At 37.7% G+C, this 18129-nt stretch overlaps 1 protein-coding gene across 1 annotated transcript; it reads left to right on the top strand.

The window, feature by feature from the left end:
• Window positions 1-1132: 1132 nt before the first annotated feature.
• On the top strand, window positions 1133-17759 carry BCO1 (beta-carotene oxygenase 1). The gene is made up of 11 exons (XM_009945334.2): window positions 1133-1298; window positions 5076-5204; window positions 6602-6731; window positions 8217-8364; window positions 9236-9383; window positions 10454-10674; window positions 11535-11792; window positions 12966-13068; window positions 13912-14006; window positions 15535-15646; window positions 16275-17759. The coding sequence occupies exons 1-11, from the start codon at window positions 1235-1237 to the stop codon at window positions 16445-16447; spliced, it is 1581 nt and encodes a 526-aa protein (XP_009943636.1). The 5' UTR covers window positions 1133-1234; the 3' UTR covers window positions 16448-17759.
• The last annotated feature ends 370 nt before the right edge of the window (window positions 17760-18129 follow it).

The following is an 18129-nucleotide window of genomic DNA, read 5'->3' as shown; positions in this document are numbered from 1 at the left end:
CGACAAAGTTCATATATTTTCTGTTTTAATTTGGCTTTTCATTTTGTTATCACCTGTTTCTGTCCGTGCTTTCCAAAGACAGACAAAGGCACGCTGTCTTGCTGATCTCCCAAAGTGAAGACAGGCCATCAGACAGACAGTAGGTAAGGAAGAGAGGAGCAATGTATGTGTATAACAAGTATATCAGAGCAGTCAAGTGTAGTACAAATTATGTTTTAAATTAAATAAATATGTATATTTATAAATGATCAGTCAGCCTTAACAAGTGATGTTAAAATATTTTAATAACAACAGTGATTTAGCTGAAAAAATCGGATTTTAGGGTAACCTCATACAAAATTGCATAATATAGAATTGTGCAAAGAATCTTTTTATCCTTTGTGTTCAATGGAGCCTATGATTTGCTCTGCAATCACATGCTTTATATTGAAATAATTCTTTTCCCAGAGGATTTTAAAATTAACAACATTGAACTCGGTTAAGTACCTTATCTAGAAACAAAACTGAAGTTAAAAATCCTCCTTATTTTTAATGATTCCTGCCATACTTTCACGGAGTGGATTCAGGTCACGTGGGAGAATATATTATAGTGATTATTTGTGAAAAGACGTTTAATTCAAAGATGTGGCACTCAGTTCACTCTGGAACAACTTGTATATAAAAAAATACAGCACATGACTGTGCAGTGATATTTTGTTAATTAATAGAATAGCCCAGTTTAAATTTCACAGAATGGAAGGAAGAAGATGACACTCTGCTCTGCAGTGTTTGTCACTCCCAAAGAGCCAAATTCAGAACAGTGGGTAGAGATTTCTTTTCTTTTTCTCTCCCTACCTGCCAAACGGGGCAAACTCCCTTACGCAGTGTCTAAAATTTTATCTGAAATGCTGAAAGTGGTGTTTCAGATTCATTCCACCGGACTGCCTGGGTGTGCCTGGCTGCTTCAGATAGGTTCATCAGGAGCAAAAAGGCATTTTTCTGACTTCTCCTTTGAATCAGTGAAACAGTTAATTTTAACGAGAATGTGCAAGAATTATAGTGTATGTGCTAGGGATTAAAGATCAGCTATTATAAATTGTCGATCTACAAGCCACCAGCCACTGGCTCACATTGCACTTTGACCTTATCTTTATATGTAACAGGAAAGAGCTGTTCTTAGCCGAGACAGGAGGGGACCGCTACGGCTGCCGGAGCAGCTGGGTAGAGGACACGGAAACTGTTTATTACGTGAGAGATGGATACAATATTTGGTAGAAATAAAGAAGAACATCCAGAGCCCATAAAAGCTGAGGTGCAAGGTAAGTGAAAGAAAATCTGTTCGAATATGTGCAGTTAATTTGGTGTTTCCAGATATGTAAACATTGAAACACTTGCTCCCCCCAAACAACACTGAAAAGGGAAACTGAGAAAGCGAGAAAAGTAATTGAATTTTGTTTAAAGGATTGATCTCAGATAATACTGGTGCCCCAGCTGTGGGATTTTCCTCACTTTATGGGCATTTCTGTGTACTTTTCCAAAAAGTCTGTTTGAACAGGATTCACTGAAATCGATGGTGAGGGACGAAGTCCCGAGATTTAATCTGGTGACCCCCCTCCCCCATGGCTCTGCTCAGGCTTTCGGTTTCTCCTCTCTGTAACCCTTCCGTACCCTGCCTCTGCCTGCTGACACTCTTCCTTGCTTCCTGGAGAGGGTCACTAAAACTGGGACTCTTCAACAACAGTATTTCTAAATGGAAAAGCAGCAGTAATGGATGCCACTGTGTGCCGTTAAAAAGAGGCTTCAGAAGTTAATCCAGTCAAAACAGCAGAGTATCCCTCAGAGAGATTGGTTAAAGTGGCTCTCTAGGGATGAACACTTGATCAATCTATTATTTTTACTGCCTTTTTTACTTTACAGAGGAATTTTTTGAGACAGCTACAGGAGAGGTTTGTTGCTGAGAAACCCTGTTTAGTAAATATATGCTGCATTTTTTGTAATATGCAGTCCAAGAAATGGTAGGTATCTAATATCAATTTTAAAATCACTTCCTAAGTACAACACTTTAAAAGACGGCAATTAAAACTTGTGTGACTTTGTTGTTGTTGTTCAGTTTGGTGGCTGAATTGGAAAAGACTTTGTTTCAAGTCAGACAAAGTGCTTTGTTATAATTTGCGTTGGTTTTATGCCTTTCAATATTTTTTTGCTCAAGATAAAAACTTATAATTGAAACATTTGAAGTTGCTTGAAAACAAATCATTTATCAGAACTGATCTGTATTATCACATGGTCTATTTGAACAAAGGCTGCATATTTCAGTAATTAAATTATGTCTACAAAATATTCCTTCATTGGTAATGATGATTCAGTATTTACCAATTATAAAAACTAAAGAGAACCTTGACCTCTTCAAATATTTTGCTGGCCTTGAGCTCTGTCAGTATTTTGGCTCCTTGTTACTCAATATGTATACTGTGAATATGACTCCATACTTCTAACGTCAGCCGTAATTCAAGCCATGCTCTCCTAAACAGTGTACAGCTATGTGATTGTATATGAGACTCTGTTGCTAAGACAGTTAATAAATTGCCAAATATTTGGAGATTTTACTGTGTCAGTTTTGTGTCCTGACGTGATACAGAGAAGATAAAAGTCTGAAGCAAAAAAGACACAAGGTCTAGATTTTTAAATCTACGTACACACTTTAGGATGCTGATGGGTACACAGTGCAATTTACAGAAATTCTTAATTCCCACTAAGGTGAATTTTCATCTGAAAACCTCACTAGATGACTCCTTTGCTCCAACTATTCATACTGGAATTGTGCCAGAAATTCCACTGAATTACACCAGAAGTTTCAGAAGCTGCATCAAGTCCACAGTGCCTTAAAAAGATCACCTTTTTTCCCTGTTTATCTCTTCCAGTGGAACTATTTTATTGGCCTGTCCTGGAACTTTTTAAGCATCATTATTCTGCTATAGAGGAACAATCTCTAAACAAAATCTTTAGCCTTAGGAGCTGCAAGACGTTCACTGAATTGCAGAAATATGTTTTTCTTGAACGATGGTCCACAAAGCAGAGGGTAGTTTTACTGAGTCAAAATCCTGCAAGACCACCATGGGGAAAGGACTGGTTGCAGCAAGACCACATGTAGTCAGCTCAACTCAGTGTTAGCCAAAGGATTGCTGGGACATGACCAGCAGCTCATGCTCGTTGCGCAGATTTGCAATCATAAGTGGCATTGGTAGGAGGGCAGGAGCACAAAAGACTACACTCGCTACACTGCAGTTGCCCATAGTACTGGAGAAACAGCAGAGCCTACAGTATTCTATTGACAAATAATGGAAAACTGTAGAAAGGTAAGTGGCAAGAAGAGAAACGCTTGTATTTTAGGCATCTAAGAAGACTAAACTTGTTCAATAATTTATGTTAAGTAGTCAGCCAAACAAAAATTATGTGTCTGTTTTGAATATATACTTTCTTAAGGTCATAATCCCATTCTTTCTGAAGAATTCTTTTCTCCTACTAACTTGTGATTTCCTCACTGTCTTCTCAACAACTATTTTTACTTGCTCGAGTTTCGTGCAATTATCTGTATTAAAGGTTAAACCTTGTGCATCTTACACAAAAAAGTACTATAATTATTGCATTGGTACTTCTTGTATTAGAGAGGCAAGTACGGTTTGGTTTTCAAGGCTCTTCTAGAATGTGGAAATAATAATAATAATTATTATTATAATTATTATTATTGTTGTTGTTGTTATTGTTATTGTTGTTATTATTATTATTACGAAAGGCCATCCATTGTGTCAACAAAGTTTTATCTTCCTCATGTATTCCAGAACTGTAATCCTAATGGCGTTGTGTGAGTATTGGGGCATACAGTGTTAGTTGGTTAGCCTGACTGAGAATGTATTTTAGGTAAAGTTGACATTTACTCTGTATTCTTCCTTTGCATTTGGCTGATTTTCCTTTGTGTCCTTAATGTCATTTGGCTGAAGAAATGGCAAACATCCTTGTCTCCCTTACCTAGAAAGGTCAAAATTCAGGAAATATTCTCTTAGAAAGTGGCCAGAGTCCCTTTAGGATCTCAGAAGGTCTTACAGCAAAACAGTTGTTCACCTCTCTGCAACTGCATCAGCTTTGACAAAATTGAGTATTTCCTTGGGAGGACGTTTCTATCTGTTGTAAAGGGAGTATTAATAAGAAAGTGTGTCAACATATTCGACATGAGGTCACAAACTAAATGAGAAGGAGAATTAGAAGTTCTCAATAACTTTTTGAGCAGAGACAATGTTCAAGGCAGGAATTGTGTGGAAAAGTAGTATGTGATGGTAAGTATTCCCTGAGGAGGCACACACACAAAGAAGCAAGTGAAGCTTTTAATTTGGTATCTGATATGCTTTTGTTCAGCTCTTTAACCGTAATGACATCCTTTGACTGTTGTTATTCTGTGTGTAAAATGGTAGATAATGTATTTCTTGCAGGGATTTGTTGAGGAACATTTCCTATTCAAACATCAACAGTATTTACATATTGTCAGTATAATATTCCTACCCTTTATTTGTGTTCAAAATACCAACATTCTGACTGGTGTGACAAAAGCTCTCCCAAAATGACACCACACTATGCTGTATAATTTAATTAATGAAATTTTTACTGGAATTCATTTAGCCTGAAATTTAAATTGATGTACTGAAGGCAAGTCATATAACCCATATAATACATTCATTTCTGATAAGCTCTAGCTTTTCCTGGCATGAGTAAAAGGGTTTAAATGTATCACTTTAAAATCTGAGTGCAGGGAAGAAAGGTCCAACTTCATTTAATTCCTGATATTTTGCAAATTACATTCCCGCGATCTCATAATCTTCTAGTAATCTCATATAGCAATATTCATGCAGAACATTACTAGTGCCACATTTCTGAGCAGGTCATATTTTCATAAACCAGAGCTCCAACATAATTATATGCTATTACAAATTTTGACTTACATCCATAGTCTGCCTGCCTATATGAAGCCTATGCGCTAAGGAAAATTGTCCTGTGACATCCCTCACCTAAGTGAACGGATACTGGTATCTCCTTTTTGTTTGCAGGTCAGCTGCCCACTTGGTTGCAAGGGATACTTCTCCGAAATGGCCCGGGGATGCACAGGATAGGGGACACTCAGTATAACCACTGGTTTGATGGCTTGGCTCTTCTGCATAGCTTTACATTTAAAAACGGTAAGTTGCTGCACATCAGATTAAAAAGAGCTCAACAACCCAGATATTGGTGCCTGATGTTGCTAATTGTGGTTTGAGTTTGATTAGCGTTAGAATGTTGCAGGTTTTGCCTGCAGAGTGGCATGTGCGGGGAGGTGGTAACCGCTTTGGGGAAAGTCTCTTCAAACATACACTCACACCTCACTCGCCAGAGCAGCAGCAGGAGTATCTCTGCAGGGCTGTTATCAGGGAGAGATTGTGTGGTCTTTTTTTCTGGAGTGTCAAAGTTCAATATTCTCTGCACTGCAGGATAGCCTGCAACCAGCTCTGAGCAGGTCACTGCAGGGCAGCCTTTGCCATCCACCCCGAGCAAGAAAACCTCTGTCGTTTCAGACTGGATCAACCAAAAGTGCTGTAATATACAGAGGTTTTCCTGTTGTGGATGAACAACCGAGTTTCAGGGAAGACTAACATTCTCCTTCTGGGATTTGGTTGCAGCTGTAGCAGCTGCCAGGAGAGAAACTGGGCCACTGTGTCACTTTGCATGTCAAACCTCACTCATGTATACTTGACACCCCTGCAAGCCGTCCTCCTACTTGTCATTTGTATGGAAGGAAAACAGGCAGCTCCTCTATCCAAAGCAATTTCTTTTTCTGTTTTCAGTTTAATCATTTTTAATCAGTTCAGCTGCTTTACAGTGTGAGGCAGGATGTTTTACACCTAGAGTCTTGCTGTAAGAAGTATGTATCCACAGAAGAACTGGGTGTTACTCCTGTCACCCTCCATTCATAGTGTTTGCTTTTTAGTTTCCATTTCTGTGATTGGAGACGTTTAATGCAATCGCAGGATCTCCTTGCCTGTCCAGTTCTACATCCTTAACAAAATAACCGATAAAGAAATGACCAGTGTTTTTTAAATTGCCAATGTATTTTACTTACCTAAAGCAAACAGAGGTCAGTTAGTTCAAGTATAGTGGTCCATTAAACTGTTTAGGATAGACGTTGATTCCTTCAAGCAATTTATTATTCTCTCATAACTAAATTTTGCCAATACAGGAGATTTATCATCACCCACACATTGATGCATAATTAATCATGATTACACAGATTGTTTTGATTTACTGGAAGAGTTTATCCAAATCCCTCCTTTTCTCTCCCCAGTCCCTCACTGTTGTTCAAACGTGTTGGGAAGCTAGACAAATTGTTACCAATCACAGCAGCCACAAGAACATTCCTGGGTTCCTCAGAGAGCTGAAAAAGCCTTCCAAAACAGGCATTTAGGGGCATTGTCGTTTTCATTGCAAACTTTTCTGAGCCAAAGGACATCTGCTTGAGAAACTCTTCTTCTGACTTTACCTATGCTAATTTTCTGAAGAACTCAGTATGAAATGTGACTGAAACCTGTTTGGCCTTTGTCAGGTGAAGTTTACTACAGAAGTAAGTATCTCCGAAGTGACACTTACAACTGCAATATAGAAGCGAACCGAATCGTGGTGTCCGAGTTTGGAACCATGGCTTATCCAGATCCATGCAAAAACATATTTGCCAAGTAAGCAATGCTTTTTCCAACAGGATTCTTCTATCTACTTCTCTCTCCAGCACATATGTCTTTCTGCTTACCCTTGACACATATGTGCAAATACAAAATTTGTTTTGTAAATTTACAATTGCTAAATGTTGAAAAGGCCCAGAGATATATCCAGCACTGTACTCTCTATGAGTTATTCTAAGGCAAATATTTCAAGTTTATTTTATCAGCAAAATTGGCTGTTTTATTCACTATTGCAAATAGATTTTGTTGTGATTTTGAATATTTTCTTTTCAAGTGTTTCACAGAAGTTTATAAAAATGATACTCTGTAAGGGGAGGAGCAGCAAGAAAGGAGAGGATTAAGAGATGGGGAAGGAATTAATGCAAAGTTTATTCAACAAAAAGAAGAAAAGCATTAATAACTTTAAAAAAATCAGAAAAACTTCTGGATTAAAGACAACTTTTTAAAAAGAAAAGTGATAAAAAGTGTCAATTGTTTCTTGATTCGTGTGCAGTGCCTTGAAGGACTGCACCCACAGGCCTGATTCAAAACCAGAACCACTTGAGGTCATTGCAGTAGCTGCTTTCCACTGTTAGACAGGATGACAGGCTGTGTGTGAGAGGCAAGGTGTGAGCCACCCTGTTATCACCTGTCTTGTAAAACTGGCTGTGGGTATTCCCCGACAAATGCAGGTAGCTCACCCGTCTCTTCTTCCTGGCTGAACTACCTCTAATGACTTTGAATTTGATACTTGATAAGAGCACATGCATGGGTAGTTATTGCAAAATAGTTTGTATTTTGTAAATTGTTACCCTGAGATGAGATGCTTTTCTTCCCTCTTCCAGGAGTAACAGGGTGACGCTGGCATTTTAAGTTTGAAAGGGATATAAGTAACTTTGTCTTGGCATCAAGTGAATGTGATAAAATTGTACACTAATAGGGAAAACTATCAAGCCCATATGTGAATTTGATCTTCTTTGAAGTCATAACTGTGGTATAGGATCACAAAAAACAAAATATAAAAAATATTATGAACAATTATGGACAAAAATATTCCATCAGGGAGCATATGAATCCATCTATTTTATGAAGACATACATTGAAAAAACCTACTAGCTTTTAGGTAGGCCAAATTCTCACAAGGTTTGCACAGGATAGCAGGTAATTAGCCTGTCCTGATAAACAAGTGGGTATGTTATGGCTGACAGCAGGACTGGACCTGGATGCCAATTTCTATATGGAAAAACAGATGCATGCATGTCCTTAATCCTCGCCCAGGCCAAGGGCACTGAAGAAGTCCATCTCCTCTGCTTTTCCACCCTTTCCGCCAAGGCCGCGTAGGAGCTGCCAGGACAGGGCACAGCAGGGGAGAAACAGACCCAGCTGGGTGACCCTCTGTGGTGCACAACCCGCGCTGCTTGGGTGGCTTCTGCTTGCATGGAGTAAAGCCTAGGACAGCTTCTGCCGCACTAATGAACCCATACGGAATTTCCCTCTGTACAGGGCATTCTCGTATTTGTCTCACACCATTCCTGAGTTCACAGACAACTGCCTGATCAACATTATGAAAACTGGGGATGATTTTTATGCTACCAGTGAGACTAACTTCATCAGGAAAATTAATCCGCAGACTCTGGAGACACTAGAGAAGGTATAAATGACTGTCTGTCATCCTAGTTCCTGATCTGCTAATGAATACAGTTTCAGGCTGACTCATAAGGATCCTTTAACATGTGCAGGACACAAAACTGGAAAGATACTTTTTTTCTACTACTATTCCCTTACTTTTGAAATCATGGTAAAGTGAAATAGTGAAGATACCAGATCGATTAAGAACTCATGAGTTCAAAATTAAATCTCAGGTAGTTTGGTAATTAAATCTCAAGCAATTTCACTTGTACATAATCTTCCAAGGTTGCAGGAATAATACCACATATCATGCTTATGACGTGATTATTTTGGATGATTTCCATTATTATGCATCCGTACTTATCAAGTGATTTACACAATTAACAATTCAGTAGGTCAGTTATATGACTACTTTTCAAGTACCTTATGCAAGATACTATTTAACTATTAAAAGGAAATCTTGAGATATTGAAATGTGCAATGAGTTTTTTCTAGCATGCAGTACAGTTTGAGCACGATTTCCAAGCATTAAATCAAATAGAAATGTCTTTGTTCCAGAAGATTGCTAGACTCATAGTGCTATTAAATAAACTGCTTTCAAGACGAAATGGGCATTTGCAGAGTAACTTCTTTAGCCAATCCTCCTGTTATGTTATGTGATTGCAAGGGAGGGGTGAATGTAATTCAAATTCTGTAATTTGTTTTAGCCTTGAATTAGGTTATCATTTGAGTACCTACATAACTCTTAACTGTTTACATTTCAAAGCCTTTTGAAAATGGGCTACCAACAAAAGGATGCCAGTGCTAAAAAGCTGGTGGATTTGTGATTTTAGCTGAGATGGATTTTAATTCTCTTACATGTCTCTAAAATCTCCTGTTGTATCATTTTCCAGGTTGACTACAGCAAATACGTAGCTGTAAATGTGTCAACTTCTCACCCGCACTATGACAGTGCTGGAAATGTTCTCAACATGGGTACTTCAATAGTTGATAAAGGGAAGACAAAATACATTCTATTTAAGATTCCTCCCTCTGTGACAGGTAAGATATGTCTTTTATCAGTATTTTCTAGAAACTTGTTAGCAATTTGTTTTTTTCTGAGGGTAAGGGGTGGTGATACTGCTCTTCTAGAAACTGGTGACTTCGTTTTCTTAATTTTAACTTAGTGTGAACTTAGCGTTAACTGCTTAGCCTGTCTGGGCATGTGCTATTACAAAGGTTCATCTTGAATACCGTGTAAACAGGGTATTTCAGTATGAAGAGCATAGCTTTTAAAAGAATTTGCTTTTAGAAGAAATTTACTTTGAATATTACTAGAGTGAACTAACATTTTAAGAAGAATTTCTGTTCTCTGTATTGTGATGTGTAAAAGGAGAATTAACAGAAACAATTTTATCTATAGGGCAGAATATATAATTTGAAGTTGTAAATTTTAATTTTCATTTTCTTCATAAACGAAAATGCTCTTAAAATGCTTATACTGTGATTATAGCGAAGCATAACACCAAATAATACCTAATATAGAGTCAATTCCTCTCTAACCTGGTCTGCACTAGGCCTTGCTGAAATACTGTCCGTTGTTCACAGAGCAGATCACTTGCTCTTTTTCCTTCAAGACAATACTTTTTTTTTGTGTTGTTGTTTAAAATCAGCTGCTAATGTGATGTCTGTCCTCTTGGTTGAACAACCAAGTGGCCTTCCACAGCTGACAGAGAAGTTTGTAATTTCTAGCTGGTGCTCAAAGTCAGTATAAGTCAAACAGGAACATCTCAAAAACATGGGGGCATTTAAACCCCCTTGTAAAGCTGCCAATTTAAAGGAACATCTTTCTCCTCTATGCTGGGACTTCTGAAGACAGTAAGAAGTGGGATCAAGTATTAAGATGAGGGGGCTCTGTCTAAATGGATCCAGCATTGTGATATTACTGTTGCTTCACTCAGACGTAAACTTCTATGTTCGTTCTGCAGGAGGAAACAAGCCACTTTCTTAACAGGAAATTGCAAATAAAACTGAGAGGAACCTGTTCGTCAAACATGGGAGAAATCCAAGCACAAGATTGAATTGGAATTTATTATAAATATAATTTTATTTTTTTTATCATTTATGTTCAGAAAAAGAAAAGAAGAAAACATGTTTTAAACATCTGGAAGTCGTATGTTCCATCCCTTCTCGCTCTCTGCTCCACCCAAGCTACTACCATAGTTTTGGAATCACAGAAAATTACATTGTCTTCATAGAGCAGCCATTCAAACTGGATATTGTCAAAATGGCAACTGCTTACATCCGAGGTGTGAACTGGGCTTCCTGCCTTGCCTATCATAAGGAAGATAAGGTATTTTTCCTAATGCTGAGTAATGGAGTCAGCTGGGCCTGTAACCTCTTCCACACTGTTCTGTTTTTCATCTGGTTCATTAATTTCAGTAATCCCTCATTTTTCTTCAATCCCTGACTTTCATGTTGCATATTTTTTTTTAAAGTTTTATTTTTCTGAATACTGTCTCCCATCTCCAGAAATTTCACAAATAAATATCTGCAGTGCTTGAGAAAGAGGATAGTTTGGCATTGTTAGAAATATTGTGTGCCAGCAGAGAAGTTCAAAACTGCACTAGCATCCCAGACACATACAGTTGCTCCTGGTCCAAACAAAATACTGTATATTGTGGATGAGATCTGCTCTAGATCCATTGCATCAGCTAGGAGAGCCAGACAGGTGGAAAAGCCTGCATCCAACAAAAGGGGAGTCTTTCACTGTGGCAGCTGAGTAAAAAACTTGTTTTCCGAGGACCTTATTTCCACATGCTCTGGCCATCGATAGGTGGGGCATGCAGGGGTAGAAGGCACCAGCACACAGAGCACTACGTAGACTCTGGACTGAGGCAGATTTATTTGACTTAAAAACAGAGCATGGGATTTTCCAGGTTTTACCAGAAAACTTCAATCCTCAGCCTAGCCCAAATAGTAATTTGCAGCAGTAAAATGAGTTTAAAGCACTTCCACGCTCATTTTGCTCCTGCATTTTTTGGTATTTAGGTTGGAACCTCTTGTCTCCTAGCAGCTAATTCTGAATTCTTAACATACTTCTGTAGAAACAGACAATACATTAGAATGTTGATGGCTACCATTAGAAAACAGTTTCCTAAATAACTATTTGCTGATCATTAATGGTTTTAAATAATGTTTCCTATCTTTCAGACTTGGTTTCACTTTGTAGACAAGAAGACTAAAAAAGAAGTATCCACCAAGTTTTATACCGATGCTATGGTGCTTTTTCACCATATAAATGCTTATGAAGAGGATGGCCACATTATTTTTGATATTATTGCCTATACAGACAATAGCTTATATGATATGTTCTATTTAAAAAACCTGACTAAAGACTTTGAAGAGAAGAACAAGCTTACCTCCATACCAACCTGCAAACGATTTGTTGTTCCTCTGCAGTATGACAAGGTAAAAAGAAAATAGTATTTTAATCTGTTTTTTGATCAGTCATTTAAAATACATCAGTGCGAATAATGGGTGAATTATTAGTTGCCACCCCTTATGTGCAAATTTCTGATTCTTTAAAAACAACATATTCACAAAGTGTGCAGGAGTCTTGTTTGTGTATGTATTCTGAGAAACAGCAATGAACAGCCAGCCAGCCAGTTACATGGATCTAGGTTCTGACACCATCTTTTATGCAGAACAGGGATATTGAGCATATGTAATTTCCTTACCAGTGAGATTATTTGTAAGATGCTATCAAACACGAGCAAATATATCAACTTGGCTGTTGACTGGAAGGACATGCATAAGGCTTTGCACAATCTGTTTCTTCCACCTTACTGGAACCCTATATAAATAATATACGCATGCTCCCAACTGCTGCAATGGTTTTATTAAAATTAGATTTCATTCAAGTGTGAGATTAACCAGTAATAGGAAAGATTTTATCTTTCAGTTTAATTTAAAACATCATTTTACATCATTGTTTGCAGGAAAGATTTTATACTGCCCAGCAACTTCATCAGGTTTCTGCCTGACACATTTGGAATGGATAATACTTTTTCTTTCTACATCCTAGAATCTTGCTGCTTTGTTCATGTCTCAAAAACAGTTATGCAGCAATGTCCAAAGGATGTGTTGGATCACACCAGCTACCCAAACTACCCTGCAATCTTAAGAATTCAGCAGTAGCGTATTAAAAAGAAGAGTGTATTACACCTATTTTTTTGCATTTGATTTATAGCAGGTGCAGAAAAACTAACTTTGGTGACTTTTGGTGGGAATCTGATACCTAATTCCTTGAAACCCATCTTCATTAATTAAATTCACAAACTATGTAATCCATTTATTGTGCTTCTGGAACATAGCCAGGTCTATCTGAACCTTTCTAAAGGCTCGGTGTGATTCAAAATCATTACATTATGATATATTAAAATCCTCTGCGTATAACAGAATTGCTAATGAAAAGGTCAGAATCTATTGTTACAAGCTAAATGCCATAAGAAGGAACTTACTGTAGCTGGATTATTTGTTTAGTCCCAAACTTGTCGGTGTTAATATCAAACCTGATGAAGGCTCTAAATTAGCAGCATATTCTTAGAGACACATTACCTTTTCAGCATATGTCTCTTTCAGGATGCAGAAGTAGGTTCTAATTTAGTCACAATTCCAACTGCCGCAACTGCTGTAAAAGAGAAAGATGGCAGCGTCTATTGCCAACCCGAAAAACTGTGTGAAGGTGAGACATACCTATTATACAGATCTCAAATATGTTCTCTTGCACACACATAGGTGCACTCTAACAATGCCTAATAGCTGTTTGTGTATGTAAGGTCTTTATAAACTTAAGAGAAACAAAATTTTTCATTAATATGTTTAGTGTATATATTGACTGTATCTTTCTCTTCCTTACTTCCCTCCTCTGAGTCTGTCCAGTAATCTAGGACCCTGAACCCCTAGATGATATATATTTATCAAAAATGAAATCCTTTAAATGTCTGAAGTTACATCAGTTTTACATTAATATAGGATCCCAAGCCTGATCCTACAACTATTAATATGGCTTGCAAATCTACCTGTTACAAGAGCAATTTTAGTTAAATAGGTCTGTTATACATAGAAACTTCAGTTATTACTGTATTTTATAAAGATTGCCTTTGAAAGTCGTTTTTTAAGCTTTTTTTCAGGGCATAATAACAGGAATATGTAAAGAGTACGTATTTAGCTAAAGTGAAAGGAATTTCTTAGAACGGTAGCCTCCAGTTATATCTCCGATGTTCACATCTCATGTATTTATGAAGAAAGAAAAAAAAAAAAACACCCCTCATAATTTCCAGTACAATTAATTCCTAAGAATGAAAAATTGTCATTTTTGAGCTAACAAACCTGGCTTAATTATGTTGTGTTAATGTCCATCTTCAGACTGTTAGAAATTCAGACATACAAAATCTATGCAACACCTGTTTTAAATACTGTCACGGTTTTTCACAGGGCACAACTTCCTGAAAACTGGTGTATGTAAATGTACATTTGAGATATTTTACTTCTCTTGTTCCTAAGTCTTGAACTTTATTTTACCCAGGGATAGAACTGCCTCGCATCAACTACGACTATAACAGCAAAAAATACAAGTATGTCTTTGCAACAGAAGTCCAGTGGAGTCCAGTTCCTACAAAGGTATAGTTAACATCTCTTGAACTCAACAGTTGCCGAGACCCTCATTTTTCTGCTAGATGGATTGAACTTCTGTAATGTGCCAAGAGCTACAAAGGAGAGAGTAGGAAAAAGAAGCACTAGACAGACATATATCTGTGATTTTTTTTTCCCTTTAGGAAATCTAAGTGAAAAAAATAAGTTATTGCAACAGTATCAAATCAATTAAAACATTAAAACAATATCTATTTTTTCAGAACCTTTTATCTTTTGCTAGCTAGTTGTGTGTTAGAGGGCAGCAAATGCTTCATTTGTGCATGCATAATGCCAGCTTTTCAGGAGACAGCCTAGAGTACAAATAGATTAACATGAAAAGTATTAGTAGTTGAAGGTAAGAGTATTGTACAAACTCATTCTTTATAATTCTTGATCTGTGACTATAAGGCAGAGCAAATTGAGTTCACTGTTGGTTCTTGTATATAATTACCACAACTGATTACAAAATAAACCTGGATTTCTGCATGATGCAAGAAAAATTATTGCAGCACATCTGACAGTAGCTCAAACAAATCTGCAAGTTTGTGATTTCCAGTGTAGATAATCCTTGTAATAAATCAATGTAATAAAAAATGCTGTTGAAAGATTTTTCTTCACATCAGTTGCTCTTTAATGAATGCAGGCACAACAAGCATGCATAATCCTTAGGTAAAGTCTGTCGGCGACACTGCTGCATTCTTGGCTAGAAGGGAGAATTCTTCCAAACTCTTCCTCCAGCAATTTGAATAGTTTCCTTTTTGTGTAAAGGTATCTTTTGACTAAATGTCAAAAGGGCAAATACTATAACTGTATCTGTATGGGTAGAGAAAAGGCTTTAATGGAATTTAACTGAAAATGCTATGCATCCCCACTGGCGATTGGCTTGGTCAGGCACTTGACCCATTAATGAGATGAGAACCTGTACTCTGCCCCTTTAGTTAACACCAGTATCTGTGTGGAATTCTTGCCCCATTGGTTTAATCTTTAAGCATCACTATGAATTGCCTTTGTTCTGACATATATATGCTACTTAACAACAAAAGGCCTTGAGAAATACTGAGGTCACAATAAAAGGAAAATAATTCACAGGATTAGAAAATGGAAGGTTTAAATCTTGTTTCCCGCTTTGCTACAAAATCACAGTGATTTGGCGCAAGTCACTTAAATGATGTCCTGGGCCTTGGACTCTTCCGGTGTGCAGTGAGGGCATTAGGTATAGGGAAGGTTCCCTCATGGTCTGTTAGTAGTTGTAAAATACTTAAAGTACATAAATGACAGACGCAATTGAAATCTAGTGAAACGAAATGAAAAGAACGTTGTGTGATTATGCAGCCACTGAATGCGACTCCAAAGTTTAACATTTTCCAGGTGTTTCCTTCCTGTGATGACACAAGCCGTGTTGCTCCTTAACTCTTAGCATTGGTCCCCCGTGCCAGCAGTCTGCTCATGTTGTACCTTTGGAATAAACCAGTGTCTGGGTCACTGACATCTTTCTTTTCTGGTCATAACAATTTAGATTGCAAAATTTAATGTGCAGACAAAGGAAATGCTCCACTGGGGAGAGGACCACTGCTGGCCATCTGAGCCCATTTTCGTTCCCAGCCCTGATGCAAGCGAAGAGGATGATGGTAAAATAATGACAACATTCTGAAAGCTGGCATTAGAGGAGTTTTGCATTAAATCTTACAAGTTTCAGTGTTCTTCATCAAGAAAGCTGGGTTGATGCTTCCACTGTGAGATTAAGATTAGCACCAGCCATTTTACTCCTGCAGACAAAAAGCCAAAGCAACAATAGACCAAAATCAGCTTGCGTAATGTCCCAAGGTAGCCATAAACCATAAAATCAATGCTTAAGACTTTCCAGAGAGCCACTCGGAGCTGGACTTATCAGTAGTTTGGGGCAGCTGAAGCTGTGGGAGGTCAGTGATGTTAGAGATGAGAACATGAAGTGGCATTGCAAGTGTCCCCGGGCAAATGGCAAATAGCTGAAAGGGTGAGTCCCAAAACTGCCAGACACACAGTTTGGTGTTGGTTTGCTTTTTTCCTTCCCAATGAACTCAAGGCAGACCAGAAAAAAGTACAGAAAGGCAACATTCATTAGTTCTTTAGCACTCTCAGTAGACTTCCTGATCTAGTAAGCACTCTCAGTTTGTGTCCTAAAATTCTTGGTAAACAAGAATTGTTTCCTGACAGTGTTACCTTTTTTTGCTTGGTGTAACTAGTATGTGCTTCTAATTCTTCATTTGCATGTGACAGGCGTTGTTCTGACCTGTGTTGTGATGTCTGATCCAAAGCAAGCACCCTTCCTACTTGTCTTGGATGCTAAAACATTCAAAGAATTGGGCCGAGCCACAGTAGATGTAGAACTGCATCTGGACCTGCATGGAATGTTTATCCCAGAGAAAGATTTGAAGAGTGAGACTGAGTAAAATGCTATTTATCCTATCACATGGACAAAGACAGCCTTCTACTGAATGTGGGATAATGTCATTCAGGAACAACCTCATCTTATGACAAGAAATGACTAAATATAATCTCTTTGATAACTACATAATCTCTTAAAATAGATAGCAATAACTTTTATTACAAATAATTATATGCACGACTGGTACATAACTATTCCAAAAGAAGAATGCTAGTATTAAGTGGCAATATTGTATACAATGCGTGGGGCAGGGAATAGGAGACAAAGATAACAAGAAATGTTTTATTGGAGTAAAATACAGCTTTCTGAGCAAATGAAGTACTGTATTTATAGGGTGATGTATGGCATGAGTCACATATGTCTGCAGCTCATGTAGCTGCCATGGACTGTTTCAAGACTGCAGCTCACGGTGAAAGTTGTCTCCTGCCAGAAAACCTCACCTTCAACTATCTGCTATGATACTAAAAACTCATGGCAATATGTTCTCTTGGTGCTTGATTTCTTAAACTCTGCTGTAACCAAAGTACTACACTGAGGTGCTACAACTTTCTAATTTAGAACCTAAAAAAACCTGCTTTGCTAATAATTTCATGGGGTGTTCTTCCCTTTTATGTTGGCAAAACTAAGTAACTTGAAATAGAATATATGGTTTTATGGAGCATTCGTTATACTTTTGTACTATTCAATATTAAGCACTTTGTATTTAAATCAGTTTTCCATGAGGAGAATATCTGACATGACATTTCATGTAATTAGATGATTACGCTGTGTAAAAGATAAACAGAAATGTAGTATTTATTAATGTTGCTAATAGCATCTGTTAATAACAGTATGTATGTGAATGAGAGCAGTATATTCCCAGAAAAACTCAAATACACATGTTCAACAAATTGCTTAGGTGAAAGAGTGAAAGACCTAATTTAGACCTGATCTGAACTACACGGTAGCTGAAACTACAGCTATTGTTGCTACAGCTAAGCATTTGCTTTATTGTTTGCTTAGGAACGTGTGCTGACATGCATTTATCATTGCCTGTAACAGATGCTTCCTAATAAAAGCACACAACTCTCATTCACAGTCACAATTAAAAAGCACGTTTCAACATAGAGTTCAAATGCCAAGTATACCCCGACTGTTTGTTTGTTGGAGGAATGGCATTTCTTAAGGCGCTGAGTGTATTTCTGTTGTCTGATTTGGGGCATTGATTTGTCTTTAAATGAGAGCTTTTTTTCTTTGAATTGTGTTTTCCTGTTGTAGCCACCTTTACTGCTGGAGGCATCTTTACTGATGGAGAAAACAAGGTATACATGCATCCATTTTAGGTGTTGATCTGGTCTGTACGTATTGCCGCGCTACTCGGGTATCTCTTACTCATTTATGTACGCACTGCTGCTCACTGTGTTTTACAGGTAGGAAGCAGAATGAAATCATTGTCGTTTGCTGTCTCCTCATCACATGGGAACCTTGGTTTTGGTGTCTTGGCCGTGGTTACGTAAGGTGTTTACAGCAGAGCAGGAACTGAACCAACATCATTCACGGTTCTCGTTTGCTCTGTAACGACTGCACCTCCCTTTCTCTGCTCAAGTCTTTGCAGTCTGTAAGCATAAAGAATATACAGACTATGTTTAATGTAAAAAAATAGTCCCTGTGGTCAGATCTAGAGTTACAATATGCAGTTTGAGACAC

This window comes from Opisthocomus hoazin, chromosome 12, assembly GCF_030867145.1.
Source record: "Opisthocomus hoazin isolate bOpiHoa1 chromosome 12, bOpiHoa1.hap1, whole genome shotgun sequence".
NCBI lineage: Eukaryota > Metazoa > Chordata > Aves > Opisthocomiformes > Opisthocomidae > Opisthocomus > Opisthocomus hoazin.
This window is presented reverse-complemented; position numbering and strand designations above follow the sequence as displayed.

Excerpts from the sequence above, each read along its gene's own strand:
- BCO1 (XM_009945334.2), top strand. The coding sequence starts at position 1,235 with ATGGATACAATATTTGGTAGAAATAAAGAAGAACATCCAGAGCCCATA. Across the intron at positions 9,384-10,453 it reads GATTCCTCCCTCTGTGACAG|AAAAAGAAAAGAAGAAAACA; the intron begins GTAAGATATGTC and ends ATTTATGTTCAG. Across the intron at positions 10,675-11,534 it reads CCTATCATAAGGAAGATAAG|ACTTGGTTTCACTTTGTAGA; the intron begins GTATTTTTCCTA and ends CCTATCTTTCAG.